This window comes from Dipodomys merriami, unplaced genomic scaffold, assembly GCF_024711535.1.
Source record: "Dipodomys merriami isolate MVZ:Mamm:240054 unplaced genomic scaffold, mDipMer1.0.p SCAF_98, whole genome shotgun sequence".
NCBI lineage: Eukaryota > Metazoa > Chordata > Mammalia > Rodentia > Heteromyidae > Dipodomys > Dipodomys merriami.
Window position 1 is genome coordinate 1,627,030 of NW_027206601.1, and position 23,325 is coordinate 1,650,354.

The following is a 23,325-nucleotide window of genomic DNA, read 5'->3' on the forward strand; positions in this document are numbered from 1 at the left end:
ATAAACTTGCTCCCATTTTTAAAAACTGCCTCATAATCCTTTACATGGTGAAGAAAAAATGGACCTAAAGCCACTAGATGGTATCAAAGGGACCACATCCCCTACTAACAGAATTAAACAGTAACTAAGCTTAGAGGGTCTCCTCCAAGGCAGCGGGAGGAATGAGGGTATGTGCTTCAAAGACCCTTCTATCACCCAGCAGGTTGCCTTCATGGTCAGTGGGGAAGTGTTTAGAAGCCATCAAATGGACCTGACCCATAGGTCTGGTAGAGAGGGCCCTCACTTGTCCCTCAAGGAGACCATGGCTCTATATTGACACATGGGAGGCCTGCTCCCTCATCACCTGGGTAAATGTGGATGGACTACCGTGGTCCTGAGAGCCAGGAACCACAAGTTGTAATGGGCCCTATTGTTCCCTTCCTTCTACCATCCCAAAGAGACTGTGCTCTGTATTCCTGCCAATGGCAGGAAAGACCAGTCAGCCCAGGAACAGGTGTCTCAAGACACAAGCTCCAGGCTCAGAAAAATACAGACAGGCACTGGTGGCTCATGCCTGTAATCCTAGCTACTCAGGAGGTTGAGGTCTGAGGATCATGGTTCAAAGCCAGCCAGGGCAGGAAAGTCTGTGAGACTCTTATCTCCAATAAATCACCAGAAAACCAGAAGTGGTGCTGTGGCTCAAGTGGTAGAGTGCTTGCCTTGAGCTGAAGAGCTGAGGGACAGTGCCCAGGCCGAGTTCAAGCCCCGCGACCAACAACAACAAAAAATAGACTGCAGAGACCCAGGGATGGACTTAGAAAACTGTAGAAGACATGTCCTCAGTACTTGAGAATCAACATATGTACTCTGCCTTAGTATCACCTCTGATATGGGAGTGAGCTATGCACAAAGAGCTCCCCAATGGTTAGAGCATCATAGGCAAAGGGCCTAGCACATGCTTTACAAAAAAATGTGGACAGTGATCAGGAAATGCTACTGAATCAGAAAAGGGAAGGGGCAGGGGAAAGGCTTTAAGAAAGCATGAAGGGCTACCAACTGACAGAGAGAGAGAGACACAGACAGCAAGACACTGACAAAAAAGAAAGAGACAGAGAGGAGATGAAGGGACAGAGACAGGGAGAGACAGAGTTAGGCAGAGAGTGATACACAGAGAAAGACAGCAAGTGATAAGACATGAAAGGGAGACAGACACAGACAGACATAGACAGCGATGAAGGTTCAGAGAAACAGAAGCAGACAAGGAGTCACAGAGACAAAGAAATGCAGACACATAAACAGTCTAAAAGGGAGATACAGAGCAGTAGTAGAAACAGACAGAAAAATATGAAATGACAGAAACAGAGCCAGGGATAGGGAGAGAAAGAAAAGGACAAAACAAAAGGGGAAATGGGACAGAAAAGCCAGTCAAAATCACCTCCTGACACTACAATGCAGCTGACCAGAACTTCCCCAGATAATCTGCATTTCCGACAGTTTTTCCAGTACTACTGATGCTGTGCCTCCTGGCCATTCAAAGAAGTAGTGCTATAAAAGTAAACTGTAACCACTAGACCTTACTTAAGGAAATAAAGTAGCAAAGCCTTTAGGAAAATAGTCTAGGAAATCTGTGAGAAATGGCATAATATTATATTCATATTACATTGCATTAATATTATATTCACATATTATATGCACACTGTCAAGTCTAGGTGAAAATAAATGTGCATTAAGAGAAAACTTTTTCAGAAGAGTGGCACTTAAATATCAGCCAGTCTTTCAAGAGGAAGAAATAAAAGGGATACAAACAGGAAAGGAAGAAATCAACCTTTCCCTATTTGTAGATGATAGGATCCTATATTTAAAAGACCCTAGAGACACTATCAGAAAACTCTTAACTCTAAGAAACATTTTAGCAAAACAGCAGGATACAAACTTAACATAGAAAACTCAGTCTCTGTACTATATGTCAAAAACAAACATGCTGAGAAAAGAAACCAGGCAAACAATCTCATTCACAACAAACTAAAAAGAAAAAAAGAAAAAAAATCATCTAGTAATAAACCTAACCAAGAAGATAAAGAGCCTCTACATGAAACTACAAAGCAATGTAGGAAGAAATTAAGGACACCAGAAGATAGAAAAGCCTTCCATGTTCATGGATCAACAAAACGAATATTGTAACAATGGCCACTCTAATGTAATGATCTATGATCAACACCATCCTCATCAAAATTCCAATTACATTTTTCATAGAAAAAGTAAAATAAACCATGAAATTACTATGGAAGCACAAAAGACCCCCAGTAGCCAAAGCAAACCTGAGCAAAAATGGACCATGGTAGAGGTAGCTTAACACCTAACTTCACCTCAAATTATACTACAGAGCCATGGCAAGAAGAAAGAAAGAAAGAAAGAAAGAGAGAGAGAAAGAGAGAGAGAGAGAGAGAGAGAGAGAGAGAGAGAGAGAGGGAGGGAGGGAGGAAGGGAAGGAAGGAAGGGAAGAAGGGAAGGGAAGGAAGGAAGGGAAGGAAGGAAGGAAGGAAGGAAGGAAGGAAGGAAGGAAGGAAGGAAGGAAGGAAGGAAGGAAGAACAAAAGCAGCAGCATGGTTCTGACACAAAACAGACACGTAAGTCAATAGGATACAACTGAGTAGAGCACCAAGCGATGAACCCATGCAGCTATAATAAAACTAAGGTAAAGCTGGATATGGGTTCTCATACTTTGAGCTACATAGGGAGAGTCTTTCTCCAAAACAAAACAAAACCAAGGTGAACAACTTAGAAGGTAACAAAGACCTATGAGTAGGAGGAAATGCTTAGACACAGTCTTGAAAGAGGCAGGATTTACACTCTCTCACACACACTCTCTCTTATACACACATGCACACACTTCATATATACCTACTTATAAGTACATATACACAAATGTCCACATATCCACACAAGACATGTTCAGGTATACATATGTAAAGAGACAAAGAGACATGAGACCTATGCACAGTGACCCATGTAAATGCATGCACACAAACAAGAAGGAAATATGCATAACTGCACACACGTAACTCCACATACCTTACACAGACATACTTCCCCCACAGCCCATCTCCACATCCACACCCTCATCAATACCCTATTCCTCCACTGTCTCTTCTTTTTACAGTAAGTACTGGGTTTCATTATAATGTCCATATCTGATAATAAATGTATGTTTTAAACATACAGCCAATAATAATAGTAATAATCATCATCTTTTTGTGAAGTACTGAGTGACTGAACTAGAGACTCAAACATGCTAGCTAAGTGGTCTAACACTTAAACCATGTCACCAGCTCTCTGTTTTGAGACAGTGTCTTGATGACTTGAACTCGTGATTCTCCTGTCTTCCCCTCCTGAGTAGCTATGATTACAGGCTTGTGCCACCACACGCAACCCTATCCTCTAGTTATAACCAAAGTAGAATTCAATTGAGAAAGGGAACCTGTCTGCCCATCAGCTTCCACAACCATATGCCTAAGATGATAGCAGCTGGCACACAGAAACCTTGAGAGCCCCAAGCTAGGAGAAGAGTCTAGATCCTCCTGGGAAAGTATCCATGATACATCAGACCTTGTCCTGTGGCCTCGACTCATACTTCCATGGCCCAGCTGATGAGAAGGGCCCAGAAAGCAGACAAGAACACATGGGACAAGCCATGGGGACAGGTAGACCCTGATTCATCTTAAGAATGGAGTGTCACACTGTTAGCAGGTCATGATGAGGAGGCTCAAGAAAGGTGCTTGGATCTAGGGCATCTACCCAGAACATCACAAGGCAGGACACTGCAAAGATACTTGTACATCCATGTTCACTGCTGCACTGTTCACAATAGCCAAGTTATAGAAATGGCCCAGATGCCAAAAGGGAACCCTACTGCATTGTTGGTAGGAGTGTAAACTTGTTCAACCACTTTGGAAAGCAGTATGAGCCCAAGATAGGGATACAAGTGGTTTTTTCTTCCTTGCTATTGTTTCTAACATATTTATAAGGTACCATGTGATTTTTTTGTTGCTTTGCGTGTCCCTCCCCCACGGTATAACCCCTGTTTTCACTGTATTTGATACTGGTATCATTTGGGGAGGGGAAGGGAAAAAACAAATTGTTTAAATAGGGATATAGATTGACCCATTTCAACAATGAGATGTACAAGACGCTATGTCAAAAAACTAACTTTACAATTTAGGTGTGTGTGGGAGCGTGTAGCTGAGGAGGTGGGAGGAAAGGGATGGTAGGGGAAAAACAAAGGAGGAGGCAACAATGCTGGATAAGAAATGTACTCATTACCTTGCTCACGTAATTGTAACCCCTCAGTACAGTATTTTCACAATAAAAAACTTAATTTTAAAAAAAAGGATGATATGCAGTGTGATGTGATGGTAGCCTCAGTTCTTTTGCGTGAATTTAGATTGGAATTTAGGGTTGAGTTCTAGGCTTTTCTATAAATCAGAATATTAAACAGATAACAGAACAGATCCGACTCCATGACCCACACCACCTCAACAGAAGTACGTACAAGTAGTCCAAGGACACAGATTACCAGGAAAGTGCTTGTAACAATTCCTTACATTCTTGTTGAACAAACATTCCAAATTTCCTTCTCACTCAAATCACAGCTAGTGACAAGACAAGATGCAAGATATTTGTTGCCATTTACTTCAAAGCAATGACTATCTATCTATCTCTCTATATACATATATACACATACACACATATACAACCAAATTTTTCCCATGAGTATCTTTCATCTTACATTTTATACTATGATGAGGATCAAACCTAGGACCTCATGCATGCCAATAATCATTCTATCACTAAGCACTACTGCCAACCTTATTTAATATTTAAGAAATACTTTCCTACTCAATAGACACTATTTTGAAAATGAACTATACAACTTGTGGATGGGAATGAGAGGGGAAAACAAGGGAAAGAAAAAAGGAAGGAGTGACCTTGTCTAAAAGAAATGTATTCATTGCCTTACATATACAATTGTAACCCCTCTGTACATCACCTTTATGATAACAATTTAAAATAGTTAAATAGCTATGTACATATGACCATATATGATGATGCTAAGTGAACTCCAAGATATGGAATCAAGAGATATGAAATCTTTGTTGCTGTTGTTGTTGTTTTTAATGTACTATGTGATTTCTTTTTTCTTTCTACTTTTTTTTAACCCCTGTTGTTACTGTATTTGATTTTGGTACCCTGGGTATTGAATATAAGTTTATCTGAATGAGGGGAGGGAAAGGGAACAAAAAAATGAGACAAAGGGCAAAGGATGAATCAATGCAACAGCAATACTTACAAGAAAACATGTTGGAAATAAACCCAACAACATTGGGTGGACCTTAAGGGGGAGGGAAAGTGGGAGAAAAATGAGGGAGGGGGTAACAAGTTCGACAACAAATGTACTCCCTACCTTACTATGTAACTGTAACTCCTCTGTAGATCACCTTGACCATAAAATTAACTTTAAAAAATAACAAAAGAAAGAAAGAAAAGACTCCACATAGAGCTCCCCTACAACCCAGAAATCCCACTTTGGGGCTTTACCCAAACTATCACAAACAAGACCATATTAAAGCTACCAGCACAACTATGTTTATCACAGCATTATTTACCATAGCTAAGATATGGAACCAACCCAGATGCCCCTCAGTAGAGGAATGGATCAAGAAAATGTGGTATATGGTATATCTATATGATGGAATTCTATGCCTCCATCAGAAATAATGATACCACATTATTTGTTAGGAAATGGAAAGACTTGGAAAAAATTATATTAAATGAAGTAAGACAGGCCCAAAGGAACATAGGTCCCATGGTTTCCCTTATTTGCAATAACTAGTATAAGTCAAGGATAAGCAGAAAAGTCAAAAGCTATGTACATACGACCATATAGATGATATTAAGTGAAATGAACCCCAAGATAGGAACATAACTGGTTTTTTTTTCTTTCTTGCTATTGTTTTTTAACATCTTTAAAATGTACTATGTGATTTTTTTGCTTCTTTTGTATGTGTTTCCCCCATGATATAACCCCTGTTGTCACTGTATTTGATGTAGATGCCCTGTATCTTGTATATACATTTTTCTAATTTGGGGAGGGGAAGAGAAATAACAAAATGCTGAAATGTTGACCCATTGTAACAATGAGATGTACAAGACACTATGTTGAAAACCAACTTTACAACTTGGGGGCAGGGAGGGGAAAGGGAGGAGGTGAGGAGGTGAGGAGGGAAGGGATGTTAGGCAATAAACAAAGGAGGAGGTAACAACACTGGATAGGAAATGTACTCATTACCTCACTCATGAAACTGTAACCCCTCTGTACACTATTTTTACAATAAAAACAATTTAAAAACTAAATAAAAAAAGAAATGGCCCAGATGCCCTACAATAGATGATTAGACCCAAAATTTGTGGTACCCATGCACATTTTACACTACCATTAGAAAGAACAATATTATGTCATTTGCAGGGAAATGAATGGACCTAGAACAAATCATGTTTAGTGAGGTAAGTCAACCTCAGAGAGACCAACAGCACAAGTTTTCACTCTTATACAGAAGCTAGATCTAAAATACACAGCGACATGATAAATTATACAGGACTCTAGGCATTCACACACATTGAGACCAAAGGAGGATACTCTTAATGCCTCTGTGCCTCAGATCATATGAAATAATACTGTCAAGAATTCCAGGAAATGGTGGGTTTTTTTCCTTTTTGTCTTATTTCTTCATTTATCTGTCTTTAGGGGAGTAAGAGAGACATAGAAATGGAGGGACAATGGGTGAATAAATGCAGCAGTGGTACTTAGTAAACATGTTGAAAATGAACTATACAACTTGTAGTCAAAGGGCAGGAAGGAAAAACTGGGAGAGAGCCAAGGAAAGGGTGATACTATCCAAAAAGAAATATACTCATGACCTGACTGATGAAACAGTAACCCCTCTGTACATCAGCTTTACAATGACAATAAAAAAGAAGCATCCTTGGTCATGGTGTGGTGGCTGCCACTGTGACCACTAACACTCCTCTATAACTCCTGGCACCTCAGACAGGCCAGTATGCTCTGGGATTAAACTTGCTGGACCAAGACCTAGGATGGTGCCTACCTCAACCCCTGCTCTCTTGAGTTCTCTGGACAGCAGGTCAGTTAATTGCACAATTCCATTCATCTGGCCAACAACTGCCTCATCTTCCCAAGGCTATCTATTCCACAACCCCAAATATCAACACAAAGCCCCAGGAATTATAACCCCTATCACCACAGGGTAAACTGAGATTTGGATGTGACAAAGGTGGGCTATTCCCTCTATTTCACAGTCATAAGTCAAGCGACCCACATGGCTGACGCCCACATGGCCTAGAAAGAGAGAGACAGAGAGAACAAAGGGCCAGTTCACTCTGCAGCCACTGACCTGCTTCTCGTTTTCATCCTCCAACCGTAGCCGGTCCTCGATGCAATTCCTAGCCTGCAAAAAGGCCTTCCTCTGTGAGCGCTCGGTCAGGATCCGCACGAAGACACCGTACATGTTCACACCAACGAAGAGCAAGGCATTGGCACCAAGCTATAAGGAAAGAACAGATAATCTGTGTGGGGCTTGAATGGACCAAGTACCACAGGGCTCAGCCCATCCAGTGAGTGCCCAAGGCTCCCCAACAACCCCACAGCCAGCTTTGAAACCGTCACAGACAGTCTTTGCAAGCACATCCAGACCCACAGTGAAGGGGAGTTGGGTCAATATGGGGACAGCAAGTGACTGTGTTTGCCCAGGCACGAACTGAATCTAAGTCCAGCAAGAATTCCAAGTCTGAATTCTGTCACTTTCTAAATTATGATGTTAAAACCCTAGTCCCCAGGAGCTCAGAACTTGACTATATTTTGAGGTAACATCCTTTAAAAGGTGCTTGAGGCAAAAATAGAAAAAGTAGGCTCTTATCTAATCTGACCAATGTCCATTATAAGAAGAGAAGATTAGGACAAAGACACAGAGGAATAACCACAGGAGACTTCAGAGAGAAGATGGTGGCTCCCAGTAAAGGAGCGGCCTGGGGGAAAGCCAGCCCCAGCCATGCCTGGATCTCTAACTTCCCACCACATTTCTGTTATTTCAGCCCTGACTTTCTGTAACTTTCACCCAAGCAAATCGATATACGTAGAATCACTGTGAAAAGTCACTATAACCAAATGGCGCAGAAGGCTGACAAAGATTCTGAAGAAGTGAGACAAAAGCAGTAGAACCCAGAATGTTCATTTGAGCATGAAGTACACCCCGGCATAAGAGGAAGCATGGTGTCTAGAGGCCTACTTCTGTGTGGCCCGGGTGCCCCTCCTCTGCAGTGGCCAGCCTGCAAGGGAAGCTGTGATGGCCAAATCCGGAGACTGCTATGAAGCCCAGACCAAAAGGGCTACAGACTCAGATTAAAACAGAATCCCAGGAATACAGTGTTCATGATGTCAGAGTCCTGACCTGACTGCAGTCAAGATCCAACAAGACCAGAATATTCCTTGCAAGAACAGAAGAAGACCAAGAGGCCTCTCCTGCCATTCATACTACTGTGGGTACTCACCAAGGCCTATTACTCACCGTGACCTAACACTCACCATGACCAAACACTCACCACAACCTAACACTCACTATGACCTAACACTTACCACAACCTAACACTCACCATGACCACCAAGACCTAACACTCACTGTGACATAACATCATGACCTAACACTCAACTCACTTAACCTAACTGAGCACCCACTGTGACCTAACATTCACCATGGCCTATTACTCACCATGACCCAACTGAACACCCACTATGACATAACATTTACCATGTCCTAACTGAACACCCACTGTGATCTAACAGGGACTGTTACCTAAATACGTCACTATGGCCTGAGTGTGCATTGTGACCTGAGCATCTCTCTGAGACCTGCACTCATTGTAACCTAACTCAGTGTGACCTGATAACCTCATTATGAGTTGCACATCCACAGTTATCTGAACCATCATCTGGACATTTCACTATCACCTAAAATCCCGCTACAACCAAAACTTCTCAATGGACTCTGATGTCTCTCAGTGAGCTGAAGATGTCACTGTGTTCAGATCTCATCACTGTGACGTCAACATCTCACTGTTACTCAAGCATCACATTGGGTCCTGACCTTCTCCCTGTGACCTGACATTTCATTCTAACTTCAAACCCTAGAGTGACCAGCACGTCACTGGAACTGGACTGGACTATCTCTGTGATATGTATCTCTCAGTATCAGCTGAAAAAATCTCACCATACCCTGAACATGTCACTGTGACCCCAAGGTCTTGCTATGTGACCTGAACAATTCATTATAATGACCCAAGCATATCACTGTGACCTCAGCCAGGCTTCTCCCCGTGACCTAGTGTCCACCATGACCCAAACATCTCCCTGTAACCCCCACGTCATTCTAAGCTGAGCTTCTCACTGTGACTGAACATCCAAATACAGCCTAAATATCTGACTGTGACCTGAACATCCACCATGAGCTGAGTTCTTGCTATTATCTAATGTTTCCTTTGGCCTCAGGATCTCACTGTGAACACAACATCTTTGTGAGTGAGTGTCCATGATGACAGTGTCACTGTGAAATGACATGAACATCACCTGAGACCTGAGCACCTTGCTGCCACCTGTGACCTGAGCATCTTACTGTAACCTGTGACCTGCGACCTGACCACCTCACTGCGACCTGTACATCCCATTGTGGTGGGAACAACCCGATGTGACCTGACATCCAGGTGTGATCCTAACACCTCATTGTGAGCAGAACTTGTCACTCTGACCTGAATATCACTGGGATATTTCATTGTCATCTAGACATTTTGCTGCAACCTGACCATCTCACTTCAACCTGAAAATCTTCACATAACCTGGATTATCTTATGTGACCTGAACTCCTTCTAAACTAACCATCCTACCATGACTGTGAATGGAATGTCTCACCATGATCAGAGCATGTCACTAGGACCTCAACACCTCACTATGACTTGAACACCTCACTGTGGACAGATTTCCTCATATCACCAAGTATCCAAATGAACCCTAAACACCTCACTGTGACCTGAGCATCATATTGTGACATGACCATCTGACTCTGACTTGAACACCTCACTACAACACCAGAAATGTGCCATGATTGAATACCTCACTGTGGCCTAACAGCTCACTGTGGCCTGCATACCTCAGTGTGACCAGAAGGTAACCGTAATCTGACCCTAACATGCACTTGTGCCCTGAACACCTCATTGTGAAGGGGAACAGAACCAGATTATATCATCACATCTAGAAGGTTGCTGTGACTTGAACATTCCACTGTGACCTTAATATCTCAACTAGAACATCCAACTATGGCCTGAACATCTCAATGTGACCTGAACAGATATGTCCAGAACATCCCCTCATACCCCACTATGATGGGCATATATCTTACTGTGACCTGAACATCTTATCTGACAACAAAGAATAGTGTACTCTAACTTAATAACTTGCTATGACATGAACATCTTATCTGACAAGAACAACCTACTCTAACTTAATATCCTACTGTGACAAGAACATCTCACTGTGACCCAAGCCTTCTATGTCCTGAACATGTCACCATGAATTGAACGTTTCTCTGTGAGCAGAGCATGTCGTAATGGTTTGAATGTTTCACTGTGTCTTTATTATCTCACTGTGATGTAAACATCTCAAGGTGACATGGATGTTTCTCTGTGACTCAAAGAATGCACGGGGACCTGATCCCCTCAACACAGCCTGCACATCTCACTGCATCCTGGACTCCTCACTGGACCTGATGTCCTAGGATGAAGTGCACATCTGTGTGACCCCAGTCTCTCCTTTGAACAGAACACATCACTATGACCTGACATCTCACTTTCACAAGATTATAGCAAAGCGACCTGAACAGCATCACACTGTGGTTTGAACATCTTACTGTGATCTAGCATCCCCCAGGATCAGACCATAGCACATGATCTGAATGGATCACTATGAGCCACATATCTAACTGTGACAAAGTATCTTCCTGTTGTGACACAATCCCACTATTGCAACATCTCATAGTGACAGGAACAGATCACTACTACTAGAACAGCTCACTATAACAGGGCCTATACTGTCCAACGAAACACCCAAAGGCAAAGAGTGCCAGATCCCAAACACAATGCCTGAGGTCACATGTCTGGATCCCAGCACTGGGGACAGGATGTTGGGAGTACTACAGTCCCTGCACATGCTAGGATGGACATCATGGTCACCAAGCAAGTGACCACAGCCTCACCAGCCCCTTTTCTGGGGGGAGGCCAGAGTGGGCATGCCTGAAGGGTAGCAGTATGTCTTAGGACAACATCACACACTGTCAAGACATGTGGCACTGATGGTTGATGTGGCTGGCAATCCAACACCATGGGGGTCTGGAAAGAGCCAGGGCCAAAGCAGCAAGCCAGGCCACCAGCTGAGCTGAGAGACCTGCCCTTCTGCAGGTCCGCCCACCTCCTAAAGGAAGTAAATGACAGGCAGACCCCAACCCTTAAAATAAAACCCATAATTCCCTTTTGAGATCTGCCCACATCATAGCTTCCTTTCTGGAACATAATGGGCTCAGCTTAGAGCATCTGAAAGGGAGTTGACAGCTGGTACACTCATTGGCAGGATGGCTGACCAGTCCTGTGGGCCATTTCTTCCTATCCATGTACATCAGAGCACTTGAACATGATGTCAGCAGGTTATGGGGGCATGAGAAAGAACAGGCTATCCCTTCATCTCCACAGAGGTGCCCTGAGCCTCCAGACTCGGCAGCTAGAAGTTCATCTTTCCATTTCTATTAGCTACAGATCTATGTTCCTCAGAATGGGACAGGATCTGCTCTCAGGCTGTGGATGCCAAGTACCTGTGAGCCCTCAAGAGGAAAGAATTCTTTGGGTCAAATAGCCAGGCCTATCTGAGCTGAGCACATCTCCTAGCAGGAAAACCTACTAAGAGAACATATGGGAACAGGGGAAGGGACACTTCAGTAAGACCTGATGGTGTCATCAAGTGCCTTTCACATGCCCAGGGCTTGCTCACCAGCCCTGGAACCCAGCATCTTCCTGCCCAGGGCTTCTCCCCATGAAATTCTCCAAACTCATGTCCATAAGTGTATCTGCATTCAAAGACTGCACCATCCAGTACAAGAAACTAGTGATGTGGCTCAGTTCCTGCTGTCACAACAGGGAGGCGACTCAGGGTCCAGCCTGTAACCTGCAGAACCCAAAGGAAGAGGCAAGGACACCTGGCTCCCATATTCCCTGTCTCTCCTGGAGGTCTGGTCCACTGCACCCCTGCCTTGTGAGCACAGTAGGCCTACACTGCTGGTCTCAGTCTGGATGCCTTCTCTCCCCTATCCACACCACATTCTCCTCCCCCAATCCACCCCTTTTCCCTTCTTCACTCCTTTCCTCTTGGAAAGCCTAAGTCTGGATCTTTCACCATGTACTCCTAACAAACCCATCCTGGGGTGAATGTTGTGGTCACAGAGGCCCCACATAACTACATAAAGGTTCCACACCAGGAAGCTCCAAAGGAACATGGAGACCACGCTGAGGCCACAGGCACTTCTGACAATCCCACACAGAGTCCATAGTTCGGTGCAGCTCCCAGCACTGCTCCCCTGAATGCCACACCTGTCTATGCCACTGGCCCAGCCTGCAGGTGGGTACACTGAGGGCAGAAGAGAGGACTAGGCCTTCCCAGGTATCGCATTCCCCGAATGTTCCCCAGAAGAGGCCCTCGGGCCCACCTGAACCATGCCCCAGAGAAGGAAGAAGACCCACCACCTGAGCCAGGGCTCCTGCCTAACCGAGGACAGATGCAGAAAACTCGCTGTGAGGATTAAGAGTATTATATGTGTTCCCTCTGCAGCAGGATACCAGGGCTGGCCGGCATCAGATGCTGCAGAGTTTCCCACTACAGAATAAGCTTAGAATCCTTGGTGGACATGTTTGTCAGGGCAAAGCCAATTTGGAGCAAAGCTTTCCAGGAAGCCAGAGTTCAGAAAAGCTGCATGTAGCATGTTCTGGAATTAGAAACAGAATATTATTATATGCTTTTTTTCTTTTTTGTCTGAAATCGGGACTTGAACTGGTATCTGGTGCTTTCACTCAATGGCTGGCACTCCACCTCCTGAGCGACACCTTCAACCCCTACTCTATACTTTGTGGCAGGAGGGGGTCATAGGATGGTGAGGGAAGAGACTGGGGTGGAACACAGGGTCATAAGCAACAGCAGAATACACATAGGTTTAGCTTAATTCAGACACAGATCAGAATATGCACAAATATTTATAGAAATGCACATATATATGAATTTTCTTCTTCTCAGTACAAGAGACTGAACTCAGGACCTCATGCTTGCTAGGCAAGCACTCTACCACTTAACTTTCAACCTCAGCCCTTTGCTTTTAGTTTGTTTGTTTTTCAAATAAGTTCTAGCTTTTCCCTGAAGCCAAGTAGCTGCGATTACAGAAATACTCCATCATTCCCAGCCTCTACAAATGTATTTTGTAACTCTCTCTGCAGACAGAAATAAAGGTGCCTAGGAGCACTAAGGACCCCCAAGAGCCAGACGTGGTCTTCCAAGCAAATCTCCAATGACAGGAATGAGGGGATCTCTGGAGAGGTTCTCAGGCTGAGCAGAGAATATGCAACACAAGCCTGGAGCATTCTGTAGTGCTACGAAGTAAAGACATGGAGGATGATAATAGCAGAAATCATAGCAGCTCACCAATGACACGCTTTGTCGACATATGTGGATGTGACAGGTCACATGCTGAAAACCTAACACCAAAAATATCCCCAAGACAATCATCAGACATCAACAGCCACTGGACAGACCTCTGGGAGTTTTGTAGTTGATCCTGGGGCAGCCCAAATGTCCAGCTGTCCCTGGAGAAATGACCCGTCCCTATCTCACACTGCTATTCCCACACTCCCTCCAGATGCTACTGCCCAGGACAGAGCCTGTGAGTCCATCTTGGTCCCCCTCTCCTTCACCAATTCCTACCCACTGAAGATCCAGCCACTCATTTCTCTCTACTCCTGCTGCCTGGCACAACTCATGCCAGGAAGCAGCCAGCATCCCCAGTAGCAGATTCTCCTGCCCTCCCATGCTCCCTGGCACACCAGGGAAGATCACACCTCCACTCTGCTCCCCGGAGCCCCCAACCCTGTACAGGGCATGCTGCACATGCATGTGCATGCATGCGCACGCACACACACACGCACACGAGTACATGCCCTGCTATGCAGACAACACATGGCCCTCGGCAAACAGCACTCTCTGCTAGGGGCAGGGCTGCTGCTCCCACAGCAGCCTCAGCCTGGAGGCTCTTTCCTTCACTCAACAGCCTCCTGGTTCCGCTCCCACAGCAGCCTCAGCCTGGAGGCTCTTTCCTTCACTCAACAGCCTCCTGGTTCCTAGATTGGGTGAAGTGGTTCTCCTGTCAACCTGTGGTAGCCCCTACTTAACCTCACCCCTATTTTGTAGTAAATGTCTCTGCATTTCAATCTGTGCTGGCTGGCCCTGCAATAGCAATCAAGCCTGAGAAGCATTCAAACTACCCATGAGGTGTCCCCAATCAGACTCTTTGAGGAGGGCGTGTACAGGCATGGACACAAGGCTTTGCTCCAGAAGTCCTCTCTCACAGTAGCTGATAACACCTTGGCCACCACCAGCGGAGCTGACCCTGCACATTGCTCTCAGTGCAGCACACAGTACTTTCTTGAGGCAGGGATAGCATTGACCTTGCATGGCCTCCCAAGTGTGTCTGGTCCTCTGCCTCTTCCCACACTCCCAGCCACAAGGGGCATAATCCTGCTTGTGGCTGTTCTTTCATGGCTGGGCAGTGATCGTAATGTAACTCTCTTCCAACCACGGCTGCTTTTTTTTCTTTTTTTCAACATCACATACAACTGTGTTTCTAAATTAACGTAATTGCTTGCTAGCTCTCTGTTTTTGAATTAATAAGTGCTTTAGAATTAGCATCATTTGAAAGAGGGCCAGCAGAATGTTGATCATTCTGATAGCTATTGATGGATTCTCCAAGAATCACTGTGCCTGTCTCTGTCTGTCTGTCTCTCACTCTTTTTCTCCCTTCATTTTATGATGTTTAAAATTTTCATAATAAAAATAAAATAAGACAAGTTTTAAAAAAGAATTCTGAGCTGGTGGCTTACACCTGTTATCCTAGCTACTCACACAGCTGTGATGTGAGGATCACAGTTTGAAGCCAGTCCAAGCAGGAAAGTCCATGAAACTCTTATCTCCAATAAACTACTCAGAAAACCCAGAAGTTGTGCTGTGGCTCAAGTAGTAGAGCACTAGCCTTGAGGAAAAAGAAGAAGGAGGAGGAGGAGGAGGAGGAGGAAAGGGAGGAGGAGGAAAGGGAGGAGGAGGAAGAGGAGGAGGAGGAGGAGGAGGAGGAAAGGGAGGAGGAGGAGGAGGAGGAGGAGGAGGAGGAGGAGGAGGAGGAGGAGGAGGAGGAGGAGGAAGAAGAAGAAGAAGAAGAAGAAGAAGAAGAAGAAGAAGAAGAAGAAGAAGAAGAAGAAGAAGAAGAAGAAGAAGAAGAAGAAGAAGAAGAAGAAGAATCTCAAGGACAGCACCCAGAGCCAGAGTTCAAACCCTAGGAAAAAATTCTGCCATCAGGTTTCCAACTTGTGAAGCTATAGTTGCCAGGCTAAGGATGGGATTCTCTCAGGACCCAGGGAATCACAGTCTTCTATGTTTCCTGTGAAACTCCTCACACCTCCATGCCTAGGGGGATTCTGCTGTGCGAGGCCTCATAGGAACTGCATAGAACTCCTCGCTCCTGAGCAGCACCCACCCCTTGCTACTCGAGAAGGGCCTCTGATCCTCAATCACACACAGCATGTCTCCCAGGGACAGGGACAGAGAAGATACAGGGAGTGACTGACACAGACAACAGTGGGCAGAAAGTCAGAAGACAGATGCCAGGCCCTGGGTGGCTAAGCACCCTGGGGATAACTGCTATTGAAGAAGCTCCTTACAGGTTCCATACACCCCTGCCCAGATGCTCAACAGGCAGCCACTGTTCTCTGAACCTCCCAAGAGGGTGCTCTGGGTTCAGGATCACCCACCAGCATCTCAATGGGCTAGGACTGGCCAGGGACAACAACCAGGACCAGACAGTGGAAATGGCCAGATGTTCCAACTCAGGCATGGCCCCTCTGTGACCTGGCCTTATCCAAGGTACACAACCCACATCCCTGTGAGCATGTGGAGTCTGGAGCTCACCCAGTACGACATGAGCAGCGATGTCCCATCTGTGGGAAGCACTGGTACTCCCAGGAAGCAGGGATAAGGCACAGCATGACAGCAATCAGATGACCTACACTGCTAAGGAAAATGCACACCAGTGGCTGAGCACCGGGGAAGCCAGGACAGCCAAGCAAACCATGCAAGTGCTGTCTCGGGCCAATTTTACTTCTGAAGGCTGGAAAGTCTCCTTCAGAGAAGGGAACACCATACTCTGATTTATAGATGGATAGACAGATAGACAGACAGACGACAGACAGATAGATTTTTTTTAAGGCTGCTCTGTATTTCTAGAATGAAAACATGCTGTTGTTCAGATTCAGAATGTGCTACCAGCATGGACTTCCTCCTCTGCAGGGCTCTGAAGCTGGAATGCATCACACCATGGTGGCATCCTGTCTACCTGAGGTCCTCTGAGTTTTACCAGCTGTTTTGCACACATTTACACAACACATACATACACACACACACAGGGACATAGTCACACTGTGCATGGTCAAACTCAGGCATGCATGAACCTGCATGTGTGTACACATACATTGCACAGGCATGTAGATGCCCACACAGAGGTGCCACCTTCAGTGCCACATCAGAGCCCTACACAGTCATACCTGAGCCCTGATAGACAGGCAGCATGGCTGTCCCTAGTTCTGAGCTTCCTTCTCATCCCCAGCTAAAGGCTCAGCAAATACTTGGCTGGGAGATCAGAGCAGGCCCTGCCTCCTTCCAATATATGGATCATGGAGGGAGGGCTCTGCTGCCTTTGACCCAGAGCAGAGGTCAGACTCTGGGGTGGGTTCCCACTCTCCTCCTGCCTGTCTGTGTGGCCCACATGGAGGTGCAAGGTGTGCTTTAACACAAAAACATACAGGATGTTCCAGGCCAGGCTGAGAAGAAGCACAGGGAAACAAGGGGTTAAAGAAAACGGAGGAGGAAGGGTATGATGGGGGAGTTCAGGAGGGACAGACAAGAAAGGGCTTCACACCACTGAAATGGTCACTCTGATGGAAGTCATGGGGAGATGCTTTGCCCTGGATTAAGTGAGGGATGGGCTCACTAGCTTCCCTGCCAAGGCCTCTGAGGTCCTGGCCCTGGACACTATCCCCTTGGCCCTCAGGTCCCACAGGACACATGAGTCTCCTGATGTAGGAAAGTCTGAGCCTGGATCCCTGACTTCACAGTCCAAGGTGGTAGAACTGGAGGTGCAGAAGGTGGATATCAGTCAGGGTCTCTGCCTCAGCCCTGCTGAGCCTCTACCTAGACTATCCTCAGGGCCACAGCATCCTCAGACAGGGGGGTGGCATGTCTACCCATAAAAGTACTTGCTGATAAAAGTGTGGTGTGTGAGTGGACATGAGAGTATAAGTGTGCATGTATGTGTGCATGAGTGGGTATGAGAGCAAAAATGGGTGACTGTGTACATACTTGTGTGTGCATGTATGTGTGTAAAATGAGTGTGTCCATGGGGGTACTGGTGTAAGTGTATCCTCAAGTATTGCTTGGAGTGGAGTGATTGGCACTTATGTGTTTCTGAATGTGTACATGACTGTGAGCATACGTGTGGGTGTGTGCATGTGGGGTATAAATGTGATTATGTATGAGCATGTATGTGCATTTGAGTGTGTGTGAGAATGGGACAGCATGAATGCCTGTATGTACAGAAGCGGGTGGGTGTGTTTACCGCAGGCACGTGTGCATGCATGTGTGAGCAGGAGGAGAGGAGGGGCAGACATGACTCATGTCCTCAGGGAAGAGCGCCTTGCAGCCTGGAGGCTCCTGGTCTATACTCGCCCTGCCACCACAACCTCTGGAGCTTGTAGGTCTGGCTGCAAAGATGGGCATCATAGGCCACAGGATGCACCCTGCCCACCTGGCCATTACAGTTGGTGGAGAACAGGCAGAGGCCTATCAGACCTATACCAGTACTCTAAACCAGTGCCTCACTCCAAAAGTTCAGGTTAGCAATAAACCAGCATAGGACCTGCTTCAGACATAGACTGATGGTAAGAGACCACACCTCACTGAGCCGGGTAGTACAGGTGGGTGGAAGAATGACTGGCAGACAGGATCTATGCATGTTACCTGTAGGACACATCGGCCCTAGGAAACAACAACTGCTCCCATTGGTAGTGGGGGAAACTGAGGCATAGAGATCAGCCTCCCCTGGGCCACAAAACTACACTGATGCCCTTGAGGGGTTGGGGAATCCACCCACTCATAAGCCTACCCATTCCCATCGGCGTCAGCATGGGGCTACCCAGCTCGGACCCAAAAGCCACCTGCCCACCCAGCAAGCTTGGCCTGGGCTGCTAAACCTCAGAGATGGGACAGGAAAGTGAGGAAAGAGACACTGCCCAAACCACTGTGAGCCCAGAAAGAAAACACTGAGAGCTTTGGTGGCAGGCAGGGACAGAGGCACAGAGACACCTGTCTTCCTGCCCACAGTGAAGAACACAGCATAAGATGCAATCTATTTCCTTTCCCTGGATGGGCATAAGTGAAAGTATGTAATGTGAACCATGCAATGGATGGGGGGGAGGGGCATGACTCCAGAGCCAATGACTAGTTACTGGTGTTTTGGTGGGGCGCAGCACCTGGATACCCCTTTGGGGATCTGAAACCAGAAGGCAGCATGTAATTTCCTCCATCATCCAGTCCATCCTGCACTCTTTGGGGCACACGCCCTAGGCCTGCCTGGCTGTCTGCCTAGAAATCCAAGCTGAGGAGGCAGCGCCATCAGCAGGTCACTGTGCCGCAAAGATGACAAGGTCTGTGGTAAAACAGGGAGCAACAGCTGAAAGCTAACACTTCCTAATGTGTGAGCCACCTGCTCCCCCCATCTCAAGTACCAAGCTGCAGAGCTAAGGACCAGCTTTCACAGATGACTGGAATTTGGTAATGACAAGACAGGATCCACTGGGGATCCCCTAGCGCCTTCCCACACACTTGACTATAGATTTCTCTGCATGACTCCCTTTCCTTCTCTCAATGTCACCACCAACTGCATCAACTTGAATATGCACATTCTAAAGAGGATGAAATGATGTAGAAATGGCAGGAGATTTCTAATATGTGCTTCTCCACTAAGAACTTCACCTTCACAGCATCCCTGCAAGGGGGAAAGGGGGTGGGGGCACAGGCTCTTTTCCCTTCATATGAGGATATTGAGTCTCAGAGAGGGAATGGTTTGCAATATCCAGAATAAGCAGGGAAACTAGGGTGTCTGCTCCCCCAAGAATCCTTGCTTCCAGGATGAGCTCCCTCCCCCAGCCCAGAGTAATAGAGGCTCTTCTTCTCTCAGAAGGAGGGTGGGTGCACTTTGGAAGACTCCCCCTTCCTTTTAAAAATCTTTGCTCTAGAAGGAACGCCTAGAGATTTCACAGGGAAATTCTTTACTTAAAAAGAAGACAGTAATATGGCGGTTGATGGCACCTGCAGATTCCATGGTGTGAATCTGGGACCATACAGCATGGTGGGATCCTCCCTGCCCCCCTCCCCCCAAGTCACTCCAGCATCTGGCCGTGCCTCTGGTTAGGGTGGGAGGTTGTGTTGGAGATACAGGTCTGGCTATGGGGGCCAGCATGAGGCCCAGGCTAGACACACATAAATGGGTGGTTTGGGAAGAGGTCTGGGAGTGCCCCTGGGAAGTGTGAAAGCCAGACCCCTGCTGTCCATGCAACCCTCCAGCTCTAAACCCCTCTTCTCTGCCAGTCCCCATACCTACCTCCTCTATCGCTAGCACTCACCTCCACTCCCCTCTTCCCTCCGCCCCTGCCCATGGGTCTGAGCACATGCTGGCCGCCAGTTCTAGTGTTAGGCAGGTGCTGTCTCTGGAATCGGGGTCTGGCTGCTGAGCGTTGGTGTCTCCAGCACAGGTGACTGGCACGCCAACACCGCACATACACAGCAGCGTGCCAGTTACTGTTCATTCTGTCCAGCTTCCCCAGGGGTCCCTTGTCTGTCTCTATTTGCAACTACAGCCACCTTTGGTCCTAAGATAAGCTCGCCAATCCCATCTGTCTCAGCCCCTCTCCGGTTAACTGCAGCCTGCACCAGAAATAACGCCCCTTCCCCCGCGTGCCTGCCACTGGGCAGGGATGGACCTGAGGCTCTGAAAGTCCTGGGGAGCCTTCCCTGCCAGGTCCACGTGGGGTGGCCTGATAGGAACGGGCGCCTCCGGGGTCCGGGAGGAGCCCGCAGAAGGCAGATGTCCCACGTCGCTGGCCACCGCCTCACCTGCCAAACTGGGGAGGCAGGCTCAGAGTTGGGGCGCTGCGGAGACGGCAGGGACCGGACCATGCATGACCTTGGCCAACTCTGCTCTTTCTGTGCGGTGTCCGGTCCACAGAGGTGTAGCTAGGGAGACTGGAGGGGTTCTCTCCACGACCCCCGCCTCTTCGGAGCCCCGGGGACTAGGGAGCCAAAGGCGCTCCTGGGGACCGGGAGAGGAGCCTGGGACCGCGCGCATCGCCAGCCCAGAAGGCGGCTGGGCGCCCGCAGCCCCCCCTCCCCCCAGACTTTCGGTCCTCCTGTGGGTACCCATGCGGTGAAAGACCGGTGGCTCCAGGGGCTCTGCCCCCACCTCCTCCCCGACCAATAACCAACCGCCTGACCTTGGGCAAATCCCCCCCCCGTCCCCCCGCTGTCCCACACCCGTCAGGCGCTTCCATGCCGCTCGCCCAGCGATGCTTTGTGGATCTCGGAAGAAAGCCCTGAGCGGAGGGCACGGGGCGGACGCCGTCCCCGGCCGACGGAGTGACCTTGAGGAACACTCCCCCCCCGCCCCCCGCCTAATTCAGGACCTCAGTTTCCCCACCCGCCCAACTCCCGGCGGCACGGGCAATCCCCTGGGGGCGGGGGGCGCGCGGTGGCACTCACCGTCCTCCAGAGACGCGGGCGCTTGGCGGGGACCAGGGTGGCGGTGACCAGCAAGTGCGAGGCGGCCACCACGAACCCGAAGCCGACGGCCAGCAGGCTGCGCACGGGCAGCAAGGCATAGGACACGAAGGTGACCAGGAGCAGCTGCCAGACACCCTGCTCCGCGGCGGCCGAGCCCGCCGCCGCCCCGGCGGAGCCCCCGGCGGGGCCGCCCAGCGCGAAGGGGCAGCAGAGCAGCGCGAAGGTGAGGCTGAAGAGCAGCGCCAGCTGGCCGACCTGCTGCAGCTGGGACGCCCGCAGGGAGCGCACGTTGGTGACCACGAGCAGGGCCAGGAACAGGACGCAGTGCACCGGGTGCGAGCCCTTGCCCAGGCCGGGCGCGGGCCCCGGCGCGCCCAGCAGCTCGGTGAGCGCCAGCGCGCCGGCCAGCAGGCTGAGCACCGCCAGCGCCTTCAGCGTGGCCGCCTGCTCCAGCCGCAGCGTGTAGCCGCGGAACAGCGCCTCCAGCTCGGGGCACGCGAACTCCTCGCCGCACGCCCCGAACCCGCGCCGGCCGCCCGGCCCGGCCGCCCGCTCGGCACCCCCGGGCTCGCCCGCGCCGCCTCCGCCGCCGCCTCGGCCGCGCGGCGCCCCCGCCATCTCAGCGCCATGCAGCGGCCGCGGCCACGGGCGCGCCCCTCGCCGGCCCGGGGCGCCGGGGCGCGGGCGGCGGCGCCGGGGCGGGCGGCGAGGCGCCGGGGCGCGGGGCGGGCGGAGTTGGGGCGCCGGCTGCCCAGCGCGCGCGCCCCGAGCGCGCCTCGCCCCCTCCCGCCGGCCGCGCCTGCGCACTGGAGCCCGCCCGCACCCCGGGCCGCGAGCCCCGGCGGCACCCGCTCTGCGGCAGCCGGTCCAGCCCCGGGGAACCGCGGGGGTCCTGGGGCGCCGCGGTCCGGGTGTGCGCACGGCCCCACGCGCCCCAATCCGCGCCCCGCGTTGCCCCCTCCCCCGGAGCGAGCGGCCGCGTGACCTTGGGCGCCTCCTTCTCTCCGAGTCTCAGTTTCCCCGCTGGGCGCAGCGGGACACCCCCTGGTGTCCTCTGGGAGAAGAAAAAAAAAAAGCTGGGATTCCCGGTGGAGCCAGAGGGCGTCCTGGCAAATGTGTGTCCCCTCCCCACACCAAACCAGGTCACCGGGAAGGAGCCGGCCAGGGCCCCAAGACCAGGGCGGCAGGAGGGTGGCAGTGGCCTGCAGTGTGGGACCCCTAAACCCCTCAGCAGACACTCGGGGCCTTCTATGCGCCTGAACCCCCTGGGCTTCTACAAACCACAGATGAGGGGTGCCACGAGGAACCGAGTGAGGTCCAAGAGACAGCCTTTGGGATTGTGGAGGAGGTCTGGGGATGGAGGTGTGAGGGGCCTGGACAGAGCAAGGGAAGAGGAGAGGGGAAACGGGCCCTAAATGGGATCTGGTTCCCAGAGGATCTCTTCCAGCAAGACAATGGCAGGGACCGACCCACTGCGCCAAGGTTACACCTAGTGCAATCTAGCAAGCGGGACTTTGTGCTGTGCCTGCGGGAAAGTGCCTCAGTGGATGCTTGTGGGGTCCTTGCCTCTACACCCCTGCGGTGAGGATCCCAGGTAACTCCGCCTTGCTCCAGAGGGCCCAGAGAGGAGAAAGGACTGCAGGGAGTCCTGTGCGCCCCCCTCCTCAGATCAATCAGGAGCCGAGAGTCCCACAATAGCATGCCTGCCAAAGGCCAGCCCCCCACCTATATGGAGTCCCCCTTCCAGAAACCAGAATTAAATTGATCCACTCCAAACACTGGTCTAGTTTAGAACCCCCCGGGATCCCAGTGACTCTCAAGGCAAGAGCCACTACCCACCGTTGTTATATGAGCCCCAGGATTAGAAATTGAAGTCTTTCTTTCTTTCTTTTTCCTTCCTTCCTTCCTTCCTTCCTTTCTTCCTTCCTTCCTCGTTCTTTCTTTCTTCCTTTCTTCCTTTCTTTCTTTCTTTCTTTTTTGTGGACTTAGTATGATATTAGGTCCGTTTCTGTCAAGGTCACAGACCTTAGTATGAAGATGATGAT

General features: G+C 49.0%; 1 protein-coding gene across 1 annotated transcript in view; it reads right to left on the reverse strand.

The window, feature by feature from the left end:
• Adcy1 (adenylate cyclase 1) overlaps positions 1–21,898 on the reverse strand; it is a 102,859-nt gene extending 80,961 nt beyond the window's left edge. Inside the window, exons 1-2 of the mRNA XM_070014566.1 lie at positions 21,260–21,898; positions 7,449–7,598 (exon numbers count right to left, since the gene is read on the reverse strand). Of these exons, the coding sequence (XP_069870667.1) occupies positions 7,449–7,598; positions 21,260–21,898 (789 nt within the window). The remainder of the gene's footprint in view (positions 1–7,448; positions 7,599–21,259) is intronic.
• Positions 21,899–23,325: the final 1,427 nt, after the last annotated feature.